Source organism: Schistocerca serialis, chromosome 1, assembly GCF_023864345.2.
Source record: "Schistocerca serialis cubense isolate TAMUIC-IGC-003099 chromosome 1, iqSchSeri2.2, whole genome shotgun sequence".
Lineage (NCBI taxonomy): Eukaryota > Metazoa > Arthropoda > Insecta > Orthoptera > Acrididae > Schistocerca > Schistocerca serialis.
Genome location: NC_064638.1, coordinates 812,311,263 through 812,332,424, shown reverse-complemented (window position 1 = coordinate 812,332,424; position 21,162 = coordinate 812,311,263). Strand labels below are relative to the sequence as shown.

The 21,162-nt window shown below is 40.8% G+C and overlaps 1 protein-coding gene across 1 annotated transcript in view; it reads right to left on the bottom strand.

The window, feature by feature from the left end:
* The window catches only part of LOC126458272 (cardioactive peptide), a 369,531-nt gene that overhangs the window by 7,554 nt on the left and 340,815 nt on the right, over window positions 1-21,162 (bottom strand). The window contains exons 3-5 of the mRNA XM_050095202.1: window positions 18,561-18,633; window positions 16,465-16,628; window positions 7,789-7,881 (exon numbers count right to left, since the gene is read on the bottom strand). Of these exons, the coding sequence (XP_049951159.1) occupies window positions 7,789-7,881; window positions 16,465-16,628; window positions 18,561-18,633 (330 nt within the window). The remainder of the gene's footprint in view (window positions 1-7,788; window positions 7,882-16,464; window positions 16,629-18,560; window positions 18,634-21,162) is intronic.

The following is a 21,162-nucleotide window of genomic DNA, read 5'->3' as shown; positions in this document are numbered from 1 at the left end:
TCACCATATCTCAAACATTAAACCGTTTATTGAGTGAAACCACTGTATGATTCAACACACTATGATGCCATTTACTAATGCAATTATTTCACGTGACTAATTACTGATGATTATCGTATTTTTTCTTGGCAAGTGCCCGGCAAGGTAAGGTTAGCAGGTCGCTTTTCTTGTCGTTACACATCAGACCGTGCACATTTTCCACTTTTTTGTGTGTATGATTGTTTTCAAGTTTTGTTTGTATGTACTGTGAAATAGTTAAGATATAACACACACCAGTTGACTTTGACATATTTTGTTGCCATATGACACCTCAAGATCGTAACTGTTTAACATTTTTTTGCTACTGCATTGTATTATTCTGTGTACATTTTTGCATCTGAACACTGTCAATGTCTTTGACATATTACGTTTTCTGTCATGTTATGCTGTATGGTTAATTATGTTACCATAGACCAGTCATTATTTAGTGGGTATATGATTTAAATGCAAGACATTAATCTCTGTCATCAATTTCACGAAGAAATGATGTATGTAAGAAATAAATTTAACATAAATGGGAATTTCACCTACGGACTAAACGAAAGGAGATGCAATAACTTTATGAGGAAGAGTAAATGGATCAGGATTAACAAACATTAACACGAATATACTATACTCATCGAAGAATGGCAGTCTTAACTAATTTTTTCTTTCAGAATACAAGGTGATTGATGCAGGCTGTCAGACTGAACTACACATCTTAGTTTTAGTGATGAAATATGCTAGAGATAAGGAATAGTTATGTAATGAGTAATGAAGTGATTTTTTGCAGATGATAGTGAATACTGATGAATAATGATGAAGGAAATGGTATTATGAATAATGAAGTTTTTCTTTACAGGTGATGATAATGGTGAAGTTATGATGATATGGATAATGAAGTTTTTTTTCTTTACAGATGAGGATAATGTTGAAGTAATGTATTTATGCTACGTAGTTATTTAAGTATTTGTTGCAGTTTGCTTTGACAGCAGGTGTTATATTGCATAGTAGGATGACGGAAAGTTTTTGAAAGGACAGCTATGGAACACATTTTATACACATTTCACTGCCTGTTAATTCGAAGTTCACTACTTTTCAGCATAGTGTGCGTTTCTTCTTTCAGGTCAATAATCCGTTTTTGTATTTTTTCCAGGAGAAGTTTTTCATGACACTTACTAAACCTGTTAGTTATTATACCTGTTCTAGTACTTGCATTTTTATTTTTTACCCATTTGTGTTTATCACTTCTAAATGTGATCACATGTACTGCCTTGTTACACAATCTTGCTACAGCTGACTCATGACGAATGACGTTACCTATCCTCATTTGCTGCAATAGGTCAAAAGCGAATAGTGTTATGTTTCAGCAATTAATTATCGATCCCAACGCAATGCATTGCTAACAAAAAAAAAAAAAAAAATATAAAATGTATTAACAGTCCCAAATAGTGATACCAGTTTGAGAAAATTCTGAATAATACTGATCAACTCTGAATAGCATGTCACTTGAATAATGACCTCTTAATGAGACTATATTCAAAATAATGCTTTGTCATTAGCTAATAACTGCCACTGTTTATTGTAATGATACTACGTATAATGCCTGTGATTACTAATGATTTGACTGTAATTAACTGATTTTAATAATGACTTTGTAATGGTCTGAATACTACTGAAGGAGGAACACTGTTTATTGTAATGTTACCACTTATAATGCCTGTGATTATTAATGATTTGACTGTAATTAACTGATTTTTAATAATGACTTCGTAATAATCTGAATAATAGTGAATGATGATTCTATTCAATACTTGCTGGCCACTGAGTGCCAATAATTAATGTCACTCCACGAATTGTGATTAATTATGCCATTGATTAGCTCTTGTTTCCAATGTTGATACTTTGTAACCAGAAAAGAATGTGACTGTTTAATAATGCTTTGTAATTAGAAGAAGGCTAATGATTCTTAATAGATTGGAATGACAAATGATTAATTAACTGTCATTAGGATGTTTTGTAATTAGAAGGCTAATGAATCTTAATTACTGTTTAATAATGCTTTGTAATTAGGAGAAGGGTAATAATTCTTACTACATTGGAATGACACAATTAATTAGCTATGGTACTGTTTAATAATGCTTTGTAATTAGGAGAATACTAATGATTCTTACTATATTAGAATGACAAATGATTAATTAACGACAAATAATTAATTAATTGTAATTATACAAATGATTAATTAACTGTAATTAGACAAATGATTAATTAATGACAAATAATTAATTAACTGTAATTAGGAAAAGGCTAATGATTCTTAATTATACTCTGTAACTAGAAAAGAATGTGATTGTTTCATAATGCTTTGCAATCAGGAGAAGGCTAATGATTCTTACTATATTGGAATGACAAATGATTAATTAACCATGCTACATTTTGTAACTAGGAAAAGAAGACTACTGATTCTATGTAAAACAATTAATGAACATTTTTCTGTAATACTACATACTTGGTACAGAAATGTTCAATAACTGGGCTATGAATGCCACAAACTACTAATTAAGTCTGTAATTGTCAATATTATGTGACATAATGTGCTTATCCTCATAAGCTAACTACCCTGAATTACTGCAATGTCCATTTGTCCTGTTTATCCCAGTGATCATGGAGCACTATATTTGGTTTTGCACTAATTCTACGATGGTGTGCCTTGTAAGAGTGTGGTGTTGACACGACATGCTGTCCACCACCGTGAGCAATGAAGACGTTATTATGGTCCCACTGTTTGGTGTACCTAATGTACTGCCAAAATGAAAACATGGAACATTACTACGACAGTTCAGTGTCTTTGCTACACTGATAAATTCTGATGGGAAAAGATCTTCAAGTTGTGTCACTTGGTGTTGTACTTCTGTGGAAAGATATGGGCTTTCAGAGCAGCTGTGTGCAATCTAAAGTGCTACAACCATGATGCAATCCTTCCCTTTCCTATCCTGATTCTTGTCACATAAAGAAAAAATTTTTTTGGTAACATCATTTATGTTCATAGGTTATACATTTTTCGATTCGCTGAACTCCAATGCGAGTACACTTATGTCACTTGTCAACATAATATTTTTTGCCAGTCTGTTTATTTGTTCTGAATATGCTAAAGAATTTTTTCAGTGCCTGTGCACTTTATCTGTCAAAAAATTTGTATATACTTTTTTCTGATTTGCTACTATGTTTAGTATTCACATTTTGTCTTTGTCTGATAATATTTTGTACTTAGTGCGTGTGCACAACATTTAAATATTCTGTAAGTTGTAGGATTTTGTTAATTAAAGAAAAATTTTGCCGCGATTGGCAAGTCCAAATGACTCACCATCGCTGCCAAATTTTTGCCCCCCCAGTGGAGGGTTATGAAACACGTATGTAACGCAGCAGCGATGGCGAGGCATTGTAGCATCTGTGACCAGAGAGTATGCGCTTGACCGCGCGAGTGTTGCGAGCGGTTCTCTGTCTGCGAGTAGTCAGTCGTTGCGAGTCTGTCGGTCGGTCGTTGCGAGTCTGTAGCTCTGTCTAGTTGAGAGCAGAACTCAGTCTGTAGTCGTCATGCAGAGCGGTCGGTCAGTAGTAGCAGCCCAGTGCGGTTGTGTGATGTAGGCGGTCGGCAACACTGGTCAAGATGAGGAATAAGGTATACTGTTAATTAATATAATCATTAGATAATGAAAAATTTTATTTATTGTAACTATTCTCCAACAAGTCTCCCAATAATAATTTTTTTATTTCAAAAGCATTTTCTCAAAAATTTAATTTTTTATTGAACTCAAGATTTCGTTGCACTTCCCATTTCATTCCACTTCTTTTGAAGAAAAATTCCACTAAAATCACAAAAAAAAGAGAATATTATTATTTGCAATGCAGTTCCTCCAAGCGGTGCGCAACAACAAGAGCAGATATGTGACATCCATTTATTATGAGGTAAGACTTTAATTCTGATTGTTTTACACAGGGCCAAAGATCGATATTTCGGTTTAATTGAATTTTCTTGTCACTGAATGGACTTTAATTTTTTGAAGGATTTATATTTGAGTCAGATTGCGAATTTCACATTTTTGTTGCCATTTTCAATACCTCTCATTGTGGGCGAGGTTACAATTAGCGCAATGTCCATTAGCATTCATAATTAAATATTGTCGTGTTTCTTTCTTTCAAATTTTTGTGGGGAGGTTACACTTGGCTCCCATTTGTATTAAGTATTGTCATTACATTTCTTATAAAATTGCGGTGGGGAGGTTACAACATCTACGGCGCACCTTGAGGCACATGGAAACCATTTTCAAGACATACTATTACTGTGGCTGCAAGGTACAGCACGTATTAGACCGCAGTCTCTGTAGCAATGTGTTATGAATAAATGGTCTCTAGCATGGAAACCATGCATTTCCGGACATAAGTTCATTAGAAGTTTTTTGTTCTGTACTCTCTCATCGATCAATCCCTAGACTTTGTACACGGTGGAAAAAATCAACCCGTGGTGTGGGTAATGTGCGCGCTATATTAAGCATATTGTTTTTCACGCACCTCAGTGTTTAAGTCGTCATATCTCCTGAATTATGCGTCGAACAGTGTTATAATTTTTTAGGTATATTCAGCGATATACAGGGTGATTCAGCTGCCCCTACCCATGGATTTTATGCAACCTGCGATGCCTTCAAATAGCAGCCGCTAGATTTTCATGCTATCTAGCTCGTTACATGCAAACTGTTAGTTCTACAGAGAAAATAAACAGGCGCTTTTTGGATGGAATTAAAATTGAATGTTTTACTGGGATACGTTTTCGCTAGAGGCTGTAGTTTTCCAGTTATTCAAGAAAGACGTACAAAAGTGACCCTCAGACGCATTTTCCTTGAATACCTCGAAAACCGTGGCCTCTAGCGATAACGTACCCCAGTACAAAATTTAACAACATTAAATTTCTTACAAAGTGGTTACGTTCGTTTTTTTCTGTAGGACTAATAGTTTGTGTCTAGCGGGCACGCCCGCAGCTCGTCGTCTAAGGGCTAGAGTTGCTGCCTCTGGGTCACGGTGTCGCGGGTTCGATTCCCAGCCGGGTTGGGGATTTTCTCTGTCTGGGGGCTGGGTGTTTGTGTTGTCCTCATCATTTCATCATCATGATCATCATTTATGAGAGTAACTTGATTGGAATGTGAAAAAGAAAATGGACTGTGTAAAAATTGGGACTTCGTACGGGTGCTAATGACCGCGCAGTTGAGCGCCCCACACACCAATCATCATCAAATATCGTCTACGAGCGAGAGAATATGAATCTCTTGCATGTTTTTTTTTTTTTTTTTTTTTTTTTTGCAGGCGTTGTGGGGTACATACATTGTAACGGTAGGTGCCGCTTAATCACCTTGTATGTAGGTACCGACTGCAAAGTGAGTTACGAATAGAGTTAGTAGTAAAGAAGTAAAATTAAAATATCGTGCCTGATGTTGAAGTTCTACTGCGTGAACAGCGAAAAATGTGGTAAGTAATAAATTTTTTCCGTTCACCTTTTTGTGGGGCGTGTCAGCGAGAACAAGTTTCTTAAATGTTTGAAGTTATGAGTAATGTTTGTTGGCAGTTGCTAAGTACTCTCGTTCTCGAAAACTAGATGAATAAGTTTTCAGTATTTGCGCGCCGCTATTTCAAGGCAAACTCACAGTTTCTAACTAATACTTGTCTTGCTGCGTTTAACTTTTAGCATAAGAGTGTACCTCTAAATGAATGCATTATAACTGACTTTTATTTTTTGTAATTCGGTCTGTAACAACGTGAAATACTAAAAATCAAATTCTTTTGCCCGCGAAAGCCGTTAGACAGGCAACCTTCAACTGGAATCTGTTTCGAGGTCAGGATTCCAGGTCAGTCGCTTTATAAATGGACGGCGTACCTGCGTCGAAGACATCTGCACTGCCCATCTGTGTCACATTCGTCATATCTAGCCTAGTGTTTATTATTTCTATAGTCCTGCAGTCCCAACTGCTATTACCGTTTCGCTTATGTCAAATGACTGTATTTCCTCGTTCTGTCAGTATCTCGGGGCATGTATTCATTCATTGCCATCATTAAACACCATTAAGGTGAAATAAAGCTTCAAACGCCTTTAGTATGGTCACCCCGTTCGTTGTGAGGATACTACCTGTCCTACTAACCGAAAAAAATTACTTAAATACCTGTTTCAACTCCTTTATGCTTGTATAGTTCTAGATTACATCTCTTATTATCTTCACACTTCTTGGCTTCTACTCATAAATGTCACTAAATATGTTTCCTTCAGATTCGTCTGCATTTTGAGGTATCTGGTTGTTTTATCATTATTCGGATTGATATTCATTCCTGATATGTTTCTTGCGGTTACTTCAAAGCACAGCAGTTTTGTAAAAACATTTTCTATTAACGTGGGAATTTCAGGTAGCTGAAAGACACGATGAAATTTAACGATCGAATAATATGTTGCTGTGATGTTCAGTCCGAAGACTCGTTTGCTGCAGCTGTACGAGCTTTCGTTTTTGCGTAACTGCTGCAACTTACACCGATTTCACCCGGCTTATTGTAGTCCAGCCTTAGTCTCCACTCACGCTTTTTATCCCCCTTCCCATACACACACACAATCCACTCCATCTGCAAATGACGATTCCTTTATGCCTCAGGACCTATACTAAACAAATGATCCTTTCTTTTACTCAAAACGCACCATAAATGTCTTCTCCACTCCCCCGCCCCTCCCCCCCCCCCCCTCTCCCAGTTCGATTCAGTACCTCTTTGTTAGTTATCTGATCTACCCATTTAACCTTCAGCATTCTAGAGTAGCACCAGATTTCAAAAGTTCCTATTCTGTTCTTGTCTGAACAGTATATCGTCCACGCTTCACATTCCAACAACGCTACACTACAGAGAAATATCTTCACAATATACCTCCTAGCACTTATATTTATATTCGGTGCTCACAATTTTTTCTTTTCCAGAAACACTTTTATTATTATTGTCAATCTTCATTTTATAACCTCTCTATTTCGGACAGCTTCAGTTATTATCCTACCCAAATAGCAAAGATCATCTGTCCCGTTTCGTAATCCAATTCCCTCAGCAGTACGAGGTTTAGTTCAACTATATTCCCTTATATGTGTTTTACTTTTGTTTGTATTCATCTTATAATATCGTTTCAAGGCCTATCCATTTGCTTCAGCCGCTCTTCCAAGTCCCCTCTGACAGAAGTAACGAGTGGGGTAGCGCGCTGGACTGGGCTCACATTCGGGAAGATGACGGTTCAAATCCCGGCCCGGCCATCTGCATTTAGGTTTTCCGTGATTTCCGTAAATCGCTCTAGGCAAATGTCGGAATGGTTACCTTGAAAAGGGCATGACCGATTTCCTTTCCCTCCTTTCGTAATCCGAGCTTGTGCTCCATCAATAATGACCACTTGTTGACGAGACTTTAATGTTCCTTCCTTCTCAACTATCGCTTCCCTTCCCTCTATTATTCTGCAATCTGGTTTCTGTGCAAATTGTAAATCTTTCGCTCCTTGTATTTTATCCATGGTACCTTCAAACTTTTAGAGTGCCGTAGGAAGACAAAATTTGAAACGAGTTAGAATGGTCTAAAATGACACTGGAGAATGTGAAGAGTGTCGTGAAACCAGTAACAGATTTATCGATGATGCTATTGAAACATGCTCGCAAGTGAGAGCATGAGTAGAAAGTGGTAGGCGGACAGAGGTATGTGTGAGGGAACACCCACCTGCACAGGAGTGGGCGGGGCAGCTGCCCTCTTCTTGCGGTACTGCGCAACAGCCAGTGGGCGAGAGAAGTCTGCCAGCCGGTTCGTCTGCATCTGAAACACAAGCACACACAAGGGCTTAGACGTTATCACCTCCACACCAACGATCGTTCGAGGAGAGCCACAAACCCCGTTCCACAAGAACGGGGAAGGAATTACGTCGTATATGTTCCAATCCCTGGCACTCACACGAAGTGATTTAGAGGAACCATGGAAAACCTAATGAGTGCGACTGGAATTGGATTAGAACCCAGCTCCTTTCGACTATAAGTCCGATAGTCACCCTCTTGGGTATGGCGGGTAATCTTTGCTAGAGCGGAGGCATGGGTTAGCCTCGTTCCATTTCATCTATTGGAAGAATTAGATACAGCAACACAAATGTATTCTGTTCCAAACACACACACACACACACACACACACACACATATATATATATATATATATATATATATATATATATATATATATATATATATATATAAAACATTGCAAAGCATAAATTACGATTGAAGTTTGATCGACATTATTCGAATGCTCTGACCCACGGTAGTTTCAGATGTGCAACACAAATCTGGTCCCATGCAAGTGTATTAAATCGAGGAAAGGCTCTCTTATCTAATATACATCACACAGAGAAAGAATAAACCTGGCAGCTAGCAGTGCTGTTACCAGCTTTCAACTGCGAAACACAAAAGGCTGTTGGTGGTACCGAAGCTAGCTAAAACAGCAGTCATCTAAAGGATTTCCCAAACTATGTTCCAACGAATGCTGGTGTTCTGATGGGAGTGAATAGCTGCTCCGCGAAAAACTATCAATAGCATTCCGTTTTTTGTCGGCTTTTTGATGATACTAATTACTTCTTTAAAATTTTATTATTATTTCTGTGTCATTAGTTTTGACTTAAAATTGAAGTGTTTTACACGTTTTTCTCGTGCTTTTAGAAGTTTTATTGACTTTCGACGTACACAAGGAGTTCCATTCAAGTACCAAGATTCTCAAAGTGTTCCGTTAGAGAAAAAGTCTGAGAACCCTGATCTCTGCGGCAACACTGAAGCGTTGTGAGAGAGACGTATACAGAATCGCGTAATGTGATTCGCTGTGGCGGAAGCGCGAAGCAGCCACGCCAACCCAAGGCAGGTGGTGTCAACACATTGAGCAGTTTGAACTGTTGTTTCGCAGTAAGGACTGTGTTACACGTTCATTGCATTTATGAAGTTTATGGAAGATGTGGAATGGGACCAAATGCAGAAAATTTGGCTAATTTGTCGTTTATCTTTGACACTTGACTGTCTTGGCTAAAGGTCTTAGAGAAATCACCAAGTAGCAAGAAGTGAGGGCGATTATTCAGTTTAACCCCTGGAGTGTAAAATATTCAAAGAGTTGTCGGATAAGTGACCGGGATGTTGAAGGCAGAGGTGCGCAGTATTTTGGCAGCAGACTAGAGTTGTTATCTTCAGGCGAAACTCGCTTGTCGAAATATTGTGCATTGTACCTCTCTGTTCAGATACGATTTAAATTAACATAGGCACAATATTTAAAAAAAGGAAAGGAAGTATCACTTTCACATAAAGGATATTCTGTTGTCTTAGATACTTGTTGAAAAGAATGGTCGTGAGTGAACGTGTGAGATGTCAAGGGAATTCACCACAAGCTACATTACTGATGTGTTCATTTCTTTCTGTTGTTTATAGGCGTTCTACAGTACCAGCTCTTCTTTCTGAAGGTACATTTACGTCGGAGCTTTGATAAACGATGAGAGAGGTAAAGAGAACAGAGACTGACGCGAAGTTTGGTTCTTAACTTTTGTGATGGAGCGTTGATAACATCGTGGAGATGAGTGCTGAGCGCTATGTTTGTTTTGGCGTTGGAATAGAAAACAAGATAGTCCTAAATTTATAACGTAACTTTGTTCATCTGTTTCGTACTGGAGATGCTGAAAAACAGTACTGTGTGCGATTAACAATATGTTACTCTTGGAAATCACATTGCATGACTATGAATGCATGAGAAATTGAGAAAAATACACGTGCTTTGCCGAATCGCAATTTCTTCAGGCGTCTGTCTACAGGTCAGTCAGTAATTTTGCAGTCCAACGTTTGCTTCTCGCGTTGGAGATGCAGGTAATGCGAGAATCATGAGAGGTAACGAAAGTTACAGGTAAGATTATGGAATTGTTAAAAATGAAAAGTGTAGATATCGATGATTTCAGACAAGTAGGTGTAGACGAAAACTCATTCTAATTATTTGTGCTGTTTTTTTAAATTGAAAACATGTTCTTTTCTGTTAGGACTTGTTGGTATTGAACATTATCTCACAGGGAAAACACCTACAGAAGCAATAAATGCTAGGAACTGCAATTATTACTGCAACAAACATTTTCATCTGTCTGCTGGTTTCACTTTAGCTGTCTCGTTCCAATGTACATTGTCCTAAAAGGGAATAACTCGAGCAGTTTATTTCATAAGAGTATTTTACTGAGAGCCCGATAAATTTCCGATTTAGTCTCGTCAGTCTAAGTGAGTTTTGGAAGTTCCCAGAATCTAAATCTGCCGAGATGTCGACGCATTTTGATCTCCTCTCTTATATGAAGGGCTTTTTCGGAGAAATAGTAAATATTTTCCGAGGTAGTAGCGAAGACTAATTCGGAGAAGACACTCTATACAACATGCGCCCATTTTTTTCGATTAGAGAGACACAGCTGGCGAGGGAGATAAGTTTTTATTTCTCATGTTTGTACTCCAGTTGCTGTACGTTTATTTATCGACTGAAATTTTTGTTTTGGAGTTGTGCTTAAGTTTACATAGATGAATTTTTCAACTGTGATTGTGATGGTGATTAACTGGCCAGTTGTACTGTATCGTTTGCGCATACCTCATGTATTTAGAAATTCTGCGTATGTCAATATGGTATCTATGAAGGAGTTGTCTAAAGAAAACGCTCGTGCTGCTGCTTGTAGAGAATACGGCAAATTGTTTCCTTATTTCAGAGTATCAGATCAGAGCGCTCATTCACATTTTCACAGAACTGCGTGAGGATGGTGCCTGCAGTTACATTACACGTAGACAGTCTGTCCTTATCAGTAACAACGGATTCAACAACTCTGAGAAGGTGTTGAAGGTGAACGATTGGAATTTTGTTGTTGGCGAAATGCAAATCACCGACTAATCTCATTAATCGAGTGTGCTGACAAATCTACTTTCACTCGCGACGGTGTCAGTAACCTTCGTATCTCGCATAAGTAGTCCGATGAAAACCCACATACCTTTGTGAAGACTCTTTTTCATCCTTCTCTGCAAATGTGTGCTATGGTATGATAGACTATCAGTCGATTGGACCCGTTCTGCTATAACATCGTGTTACAGGGCCTCGTTATCTAGCCTTTCTTAAAAACTAGCTTTATCGTTATTGGAAGGATACACGGATGGGCACATGGCTCCAACACGACGGGGCCCCTGCAAATTCCAGTTGTCTGGTGTCACACCATCTGAACCTAACATTCCTCACTAGCAGGATCAGCAGACGCGATCGCGTTTCTTGCCCATCTGGGTAACGCAGACAGTTGTTGTTGTTGTGGTCTTCAGTCCTGAGACTGATTTCATGCAGCTCGCCATGCTAATCTATCCTGTGCAAGCTCCTTCATCTCCCAGTACCTACTGCAACCTACATCCTTCTGAATCTGCTTAGTGTATTCATCTCTTGGTCTCCCTCTACGATTTTTACCCTCCACGCTGCCCTCCAATGCTAAATTTGTGGTCCCTTGATGCCTCAGGACATGTCCTACCAACCGATCCCTTCTTCTAGTCAAGTTGTGCCACAAACTTCTCTTCTCCCCAATCCTATTCAATACCTCCTCATTAGTTACGTGATCTACCCACCTAATCTTCAACATTCTTCTACGCGGACAGTGCACCTTCAAATTTTTGTGCCTTGGGATGGTTGAAAGGCAAAACCTAAAAAGAAAAGGTAAACACAGCAAACAAATTGATCGTTCGAATTATGAATAGTGATGCCTTCATGAAAGAACGCTGAGACGATCTCGGAGGAACTAGACGTGGTGTTGTCAAGAGAATTTGAAAGTGCATTGAAATAGGCGGTGGAATTTAAAAAAATCAACTTTTAACTTAAATATTTGCCATTTCTTAACACATTCTATGAGTATTTGTTTGGATTACTTTCTAACAGCTGTGTGTCTGTAATCAATAAAAACTGGACGTATGTTTTATGGAATTTTGTATTGGACTTAATCTATACTACCACTACATTACTTCCACGCTTTATAGACTTCGAACGGCCCAAGATGCAAGTACTGTTAAAGTAGGCGGCTTGATATACAAGAAAGGTGTCAAGATCAAGATTTAACGACTGGCTGTGTATAGCCATACATCCGGCTTTCTATTACCAGCAGTCTGTCGTCTTAGGGTTCTTTTCGCACACTTCACATGAACCTGTGAATGATTACTCGAACATGTCCTAATTCGACCTTCTCGGTATTATTTTGTAAATTTATTACCTGTCTAGCTGTGGAAAACTCTTTGACCCTATAGGACAAGAAAGGGGGTTTTGTGTGTAGCTCTGTGTCAGAGCACGTGCCCCACAGCGTTTACTGCTGCCTGCTGGTTGCTTTTTGGCGTCCGCCACAGCTTTGCGGAAGGAAATGTCAGCCAGTTTACGTTTACGCAACACTCGTACCGTATATATGTCAGTTAAACCCTTGACGGCTGCGATTTATGGTCCGCTTGCGTCGATTGCTTTACGGCTGCACAAACGCTTCGCACGGGATGCGAGCTTTCTGAATGTATGCGTTCAGAATTGTCTCGGTCTCATAGCATAAATCACAATTCATTTGCGTGGGACGTAAATCGCTTGCCGGAATATCCAGCTGTCGCCGAGAGCTACTGCACGTGGGTAAGGCAGGCTCGTGATTTAACGTTCAGCTGGTCGTTTTTCTTCAGGGTTCCGACTTAATTAAATATCGCTGGTCGCGTATCACAGAGCGATGAATCGATTATGTGATCGTTCTTTTCGTGTCATGTGTTCAGAAGATGAAGGACACTCATTATGATTGAATCTGGTTATGCTATACACGAAACTGAAGACATTACGATCCGCATGGTAATTGTCTGATTACGCCGTTGACGATCAGTCAGTGGAAATTTTGGTAATGGTAAAAATCGACGAGTACGTACTTGGAGTGATTTAAGGTGGGATGAATACGTAAATCTAGTTGTAAGAGAGGCATATATCGCAATGGGATCAGTTGGGAGAATTCTAAGCAAACGTTAATTATCTCCGTAGAGATAGATGATAAAATCCTCTTTGTACCTATTCTCAAATAATTTTCGTCACTTTGGATGCTTTATCCCGAGGAATACTGAGAAGACTGAAAGAATAGTATCGTGAGCCACCGAGAAAGCGTCGCGGACGTCTCTATCAGAGAGACGACGTGCCTCAGAGAGAGACTTATTCTTAACATTCTGAGAACGGGTATAACCCAGAAGAGACAAGCTAGTGGGTTGTACACAGACTATACAGCCAGAAAGGGATATATGATCAATATAAATACAGAAAACTGCAACCAGTCACTTTTTAGAAATAGTTGGCCGGCCGCTGTGGCCGAGCGGTTCTAGGCGCTTCAGTCCGAAATCGCGCTGCTGCTACGGTCGCAGGTTCGAATCCTGCCTCGGGCATGGATGTGTGTGATGCTCTTAGTTTAGTTACGTTTAAGTAGTTCGAAGTCTAAGGGACTGAGGACCTCATATGTTAAGTCCCATAGTGCTTAGAACCATTTGAACGATTTGAAGAAATAGTTGTTTATTCCATGAATCGATTTTGGAACCTTTCCAGGTCCGATTACATAGCTATTGCAAAGCGTAATGCTGGGTGCTAGCTTGCGACAGTACGGGCAGCTTTGTGGTTAGTAACCATCTATCTGCTTCCATTGTGATGAACGGATGGTAGCATATTACTCACTTTAATAGAATATACATGTATATATAACGTAGTAACAAGCAATAGCTGCACAGCGCATGCTGTATGCTGCAAAGTTTCGTTACTACTGTATACAATACATTCATATTCTATAAAAGTGAGTTACGTGTTACAAACTATTACTTGTAACATCCAACAGTTGTATAGCACATTCTGGATGCTGCAATGTTCGTTTACTGTATTTATGTTGAATAAACAGTGTTTCAGGACGTAGCTTTCACCACAAACCGTAAGGTGGCTGGCAGATTGAGGATGTAGACATAAATAAAAAGTGAACAGATTGATATTTTGTTGCACGCACTTTTCACTGCAAATTTTGGCAATGTGATATGAGCGTTGAATTTTTTCTGTTTTTCCCGATCTAGGCGTCAAAGAATGAAAGTGATATTGCTGGAATCAGTGACTTGTCAGAGTTATAATACATGTTTGGGACCGCAGACAGTTTACCAGGAAACCTACAGAAATACTTCGCCTTTGTTATTTCCTGTATCTTCTTGTTCTCTTCACGGAATATGTCTAGCGACTCTTTAGTTTAATGTAAAACCTTCGAATTTAATAAAATGTGACTGATTTTTTCTTTTTTTCTTCGGTGTAATTATTTCCTGGGTGACTAAATTAGTTGATAAATATCAGTTTCATTAAAGCTAACCTTTGGTATGAATTTGTTGGATGCGTTCTTACTACTACTGCGGATTCCCGGAAAAGATTTCAAGATCTCACAGTAATGTATCGTGAGAATATTTGGTTAAAAGAGGAGCTGCGTCGTCTCATTAACGTTTCGGCTAGGTAGAGGTAACCTCCAACGCTAAACGCTACACAGTGTCTATAAACAGTAGTGGGTATTCTGTGCACTTGCATTTTGGTGGTGTAAATTCACCATTCAGAAGAATGGAAGGAAAGCTCGTGTAGATGGCAGTTAAGGGAATGTTTTTAGCTTTTTCGCAGTATTAACGACTCGTTAGAAAAGTTCACGTTGCAAGAAACGTTAAAAATACAAGATATCGTGTGGAAATATTGAACCGTCTTTGAGTGGAACAAAGAGGACACTGTATTCTTTGACTCCACCTTGAATTAATTCTTCCGAATATGTGTGAGACAGCATTTATGAGGACCAGCCCATCCGCTTGAAACTAAGCTGCAGGACGTATAAATAAAAAAGATTGATCTGGAAATTCCGTACCTAACACCAGTCGTATTTTTATGCAACGGCCACTCTACGTACTGTTGAAGACTCTGATGAGTACGTCGCAGCCCGCGATCTAAGAAGTCATCGAGCTCTCTGAAGATATCAAAATCAGAGGATCCAAACATTCCGTTAACTTATAATTCAGAAATGACCAGCAGAGATGAACACGCACGTTTTAGTTTGGAGGCAACAGAAAAATGGTACGGCTAACATACCGCTTCTTTTTGACAATGTTCTGGTACCTGCCGGGTGTTGCTATTTCATCGGGTCTTTCTGGGGTCTGTCTCTCTCTCTCAGGCTATATTTCCAGCTGATCGAACTCCTTTCGGATAATTTCCTTATGATATCTTTGCTGTCTCGGCTACGTTGAGCCGAACCGCGGAAAACAATTTTCGGTCCAATTTTAGTTTTTTGCCAACCTGTCTTTACAAATATCGAGCTTCACTCCCTCCTCTCCAGTTCGCATGAAAAATCTGCATGACACTAGCACAACATTACTTCGCATAAGCACTCATCAGAATTATTTCTGCGATAAAGATTCTGGATGTGTGCGATGTCGCATTGTCCTTCTAGAATTGCCCACTTCCGTCGGAATGGGCAATGGACATGCATGGATGCAGGTGATGAGACAGGATGCTTACGTACGTATCACCTGTCAGAGTCGTATCTAGACCCATCAGGGGTCCCACATCACTCCAACTGCGCATGCCCCACACCATCATAGAGCCTCCACCAGCTTGAATAGTACCTTGCTGACATGCAGGGTCCATGGAGTCTCGAGGTTATCTCCATAACCGTACACGTCCGTCCGCTCGATACAATCTGAAACGAGACTCGGCCGACCAAGCAACATGTATCCAGTCACCAACAGTCCAACTTCGGTGGTGACGGACCCAGGGGAGGCGTAAAGGTTTGAGTCGAGCAGTCATCAAGGGTACACGAGTGGACCTTCGGCTCCAAAGGCCCGTATCGATGATGTTTCGTTGAATGGTTCGCACGCTGACACTTTTTGATGGCCCAGCATTGAAATCTGCAGCAGTTTGCGGAAGGTTTGAACTTCTGTCACGTTGAACGATTCTCTTCAGTCGTCGTTAGTCCCGTTCTTGCAGGATCTTTTTCCGGCCGCAGCGATGTCGGAGATTTAATGTTTCACCGGATTCCTGATATTTACGGTACACTCGTGAAATGGTCGTATGGGAAAATCCCCACTTCCTCGCTAACTGGGAAAAACTGTGTCCCATCGTCGTGAGCCGACTTAGCACCACCTTCAAATTCACTTAAACCTTGAGAACCTGCCATTTTAGTGCAGTACCCGATCTAACTACGGCGCCAGACACTTGTTGTTTTACACAGGCTTTACCTACCGCAGCGCCGTATTCTGTTTACATATCTCCGTATTTGAATACGCATACCAATACCAGTTTTTCGGCGCTTCAGTCTAAATTAGTGGAGGTGGTACGCACCTCGTGCTGGCGGCGGCGGGCGACCAGCTCTGCGCGCGCCTCCTGGATGGCCTCCCACAGCTTGGCCTCGGACAGGATCTGCCGGCTGAGGTCCGCCACGGCCGGCTCAGAGTTCATCTCCAGCAGCGTGCCCACGCTCTCGTCCGACCGCTTCTTGCCGCACCCTGCAACACCGAAGACACTGCCATCAGCCGACACTTCCTCACCACACGCAGAAGACGCGGGAGTGCGTGTTGAAGAGCAAGTTCATCGGACAGAATACTAGTCTTCCCCTTAAAAGAACACGGGGGTAAGCCGGTTCGAATTCTGGTGGTAGAAAAGATTTTCTCTGCCAGTATTTGGCCAGCAAGAGGAGGAGATTTGGTGGCGTAAACTTCTTGATCTCCAGACTTTGCTCAAACGTCCCGGTTTAAATACCAAACCTCTCCGCATTGTCTGATGAAATGAGGGCATGCGATACTGCTGATGGTGGTCCGTCCGTCGAATGGGGACTTCAAGCTTGGCGGTCCCTTGGTGTTATTCGCGTAGAACAGGCTATGTGACGGCACTGTTCGCTCTAGTAAATTCATCCGTAGCAGCAAATATGACCAATTAAAAAAATGCAAACTGAGCTTGTTGGAGTGTCGGAGGAGCTTGAGAATTATCACATTAACTGCCCACGTAACTAACAAGGGAATCTCCCCATCGCACCCCCTGGATAGGCCTTGAAAAACTGAACACAGATCAATCGAGGAAACAGGAAGAAGTTGTGTGGAACTATGACAAAAATAAGCAAAATATACAAACTGAGTAGTCCATGCGCAAGGTAGGTAATATCAACGAGACTGTGAGCTCAGGAGCGCCGTGGTCCCGTGGTTAGCGTGAGCAGCTGCAGAACGAGAGGTCCTTGGTTCAAGTCTTCCCTGCAGCTGCAGAACGAGAGGTCCTTGGTTCAAGCATTCCCTCGAGTGAAAATTTTAATTTTTTATTTTCAGACGATTATCAAAGATCACGCACTCACACATAATCAACTTTGCTCTCCAAAATTCCACGACATGTTCAGATTTGCTTGGACATATGCAGGATTTGACGGTCTACACACGGAAAAATTTGGAAACGTTAAAAACATATGTTTTGACAGAGCACAGGGAAAACTGTGCGACTGTGAAATTGTTGCATTCATTTGTTGCAGTTTATGTGACGAACTCTTATGTTTTCATCACTTTTTTGGGAGTAATTATCACATCCACAAGAAAACCTAAATCGGACAAGGTAGAAGAATCTTTTAACCCATTCGCCAAGTGTACAAGTTAGGTGGGTCGGCAACATATTCCTGTCATGTGACGCACATGCCGTCACCAGTGTCGTATAGAATATATCAGACGTGTTTTCCTGTGGAGGAATCGGTTGACCTATGACCTTCCGATCAAATGTTTTCGGTTCCCATTGGAGAGGCACGTCCTTTCGTCTACTAATCGCACGGTTTTGCGGTGCGGTCGCAAAACACGGACACTAAACTTATTTCAGTGAACAGAGACGTCAGTGAACGAACGGACAGATCATAACTTTGCGAAAATGAAGAAGGTAAACTTTTCGCTCGAGGGAAGACTTCAGCCAAGGACCTCTGGTTCCGCAGTTGCTCACGCTAACCACGGGACCACGGCGCTCCTGAGCTCATATGAGCCTTGATGTTGCCTATCTTGCGCATGGACTATTCAGCTTGTATATTTTGCTTATTTTGTTCATAGTTCCACACAACTTCTTCCTGTTTTCTCCATTGATCTGTGTTCAGTTTTTCAAGACCTATCTTCTATGCCAACTTATAACTAAATCTGAGGGGTGTGCGATGGGGAGGTTCCCTTGTAAGTAACGGATGTGACAAAGTTTTTCGTTTGAGCTGTATTGCACTACATTCTAGTCGCAGGTAGTGAGATTGGCGACACGTAAATACGCGAGAAATGGCACAAACCTGCTCTTCACTTTGCTGTGCGCGTCAATACACTAATCATATTATGAAAAGTGAGCAAGATATAAACTACCAGAGGAACAAAATAACATTGTTTCTGCTTCATTGATTGAAGAAGTACTATGTTGGTTTTATGGAGTTTTGTACTGACCAGTGAAGGCGTTGCAGAAGGGCCTCTTCATTTTTGCTTCAAACAGTCGATTGAGGAACGGCGAGTCCATATCCTGCAACGATAAAATGACGATGTTAATGTCACTGAAGAAATACCTGTTCTGTGGGCAAGTAATACAGGGTGAAAAATATTTAAATGCCCCCTCTCGACTTTTTGGTGTAGGAAGAGATGCGCAACCTTGTTTACGCAACTCCTGTTACATCAGAGGAGGACCTGGTTACCCGCATGGTAGCAGCAGCAGGAACAATTCAGGATACTCCGGGGGTTTTTGCCCGTGTCAGACAGAACATGATCCGACGGCGTAACCTTTGTTTACGTGTCAATGGAGGCATTTTTGAAAATCTACTGTAATTGAAATTGGGTTGTGTTAATGTGTTGTCTCTTGGTCATAAAAATGGAAAAGTATTTGTTGGTTTAATTAATTTGCCGCCGGAGAAATCTTCCTCTACCGGTTTAAATACTCCCCATAGGAAAAAATGACATTAGGGAAAAATATTTGTTTTGATGGCCCCTACAACCTCCCAGAGTTTGTCGGTTTAAATACTTTTCACCCTGTATAATCAATATGGATTTTATTCACAATTTCCCATTAAAAATTTGCATGAAGGACCGTAGATTACAAGGAATATTTTCAAATTGCCTTGAAAGTAAGTAGACGTTTCCCAATTTCAGGATACTATCGGCGGAGGTGTACGCCCTCTTTGCCGAAATGAGAATGTGTAATTGGTAAGGGAGGCGGTGTGAGGTGTGTGGCAGTGGCTTTGTGCCCAGTGCGGTTGTGGCGGCCGCATGCAAACTGCGTTAGGCCTGCGCGGTGCCACGCTGCGGCCAGGGTGCGTGACGCAGCACCTGCTCACCCGCTCTCCCGCTCACCTGCTCGCCGCCGCACCGCCACCATTAAGGCTCGCTCTCCCGCTGTCTGACCGATGAGCAGCCACTCACCCGCTGACGCACCGTCCACCCCTGCTAGTGCCGTCATTTCCCTCTCTGCGTCACTCGCTGTCGTCGCAACGCCCCCATGAAGGCCCACGGGAAAGACAGGCCGTGGCGGGTACGTCACAGCACGTGACACTGCAGGTCTTACCAGTGCCAGCAGCCGTTTCCGGCGAGGAGCGAGTAACTGCTACCGACGAATTTAATAATTCTTGAATGCGTGTCTCAATGCATAGAAGCTCTTGTAACCTGGTAGCTTCAAAGACATTTGAATCAAAACATTTCGACATATTCGCGCTTTTCTACTTGCTAGGATCCATGAGACACACTATACTGCATGATGTCAAGTAAAATAATATGATACCTGATATCATGTAGCCGGCCGGTGTGGCCGTGCGGTTCTAAGCGCTACAGTTTGGAACCGCGTGACCGCTACGGTCGCAGGTTCGAATCCTGCCTTGGGCATAGAAGTGTGTGATGTCCTTAGGTTGATTAGGTTTAAGTAGTTCTAAGTTCTAGGGGACTGATGACCTCAGATGTTAAGTCCCATCGTGCTCAGAGCCATTTGATATCATGTCGTATAACACGACACCTGCCGTCATGTCATCCAACATGTCATTTGTCAGAACATGTCATTAAAGTTCAGGATGCATCCATCCCCACACTGCGATATTTCCTATTACAGGTGCACCCCCACTCTCGGGTACTTCCTGTTGTAGATGTATCCCAATCTCTAGAAACACAAATTTGTGTCTATTTCCTCTTACACCCTCAACCATATGTGTAACAGAGATGGGTTTAAGAGAGCTCACAGTGCTGAGGCAATAGGGTTAATTCGTGAAGAACCGTGAACATGTCAAGATGTTTTGATTTTAATGTCTTTGAAGTTGCCAGATAAATCGAAAAAACTAGTTCCATTCTTTTACATCCCTAACTCTGCCCAGGACATATTCGCTGTTTGTGCTACGGCAATAACACTTTTTATTCTGGCTCCCAACTTTTACTCTACCATAATTTTGACATTTGATCGCCATAGCTTGGTAACCTATGTAGAATTCTGTTGACTTGGGCGACGACTGGTCTGGAATAGGTATTTTTATTGTCTTTCGGAGCATGTTTGTGTCGTGGCAAAGGATAAATCTTTCACAATACAAGACGCCCATTCCTTACATGTATTTGCCTAACTTCTTATAAAATTTGATACGATTTGCAGAAGTTTGAAACATAGAAGTGACGCGCGTGAAAAATCTCGGAGAAAATTTGTTTTTTGCAACTAAAATCAGAATAAAGCTAAATTTCTGAAAGCGAGTTTTCCGTTTTATCGTAAGAATGCATTTTTTATTTATTTCATTCGGTTTAAACCGTTTCCGCGCATTCACGTAAGAATGAAATTTAAGTGCTACTTCTCAGTTGACTTTAAACTATCGTATCTCCACAACGAATAAAGATTATTAGATAAAAAAATAGTTTTGACTTCATCCATTTATCTACCTTCGTGCAAAGTTTGAACCGATTCGTACAGGTTTAAAGTACAGAAGTGGCGCACTTCAAAAACCTCACAGAAACACACATTTTTTTTTTGCATCCAAACGAATCAAGAGTTTTTCAGACGGTTAAAACGTGTTTTAGTCCAAGGTCCAATAAACCG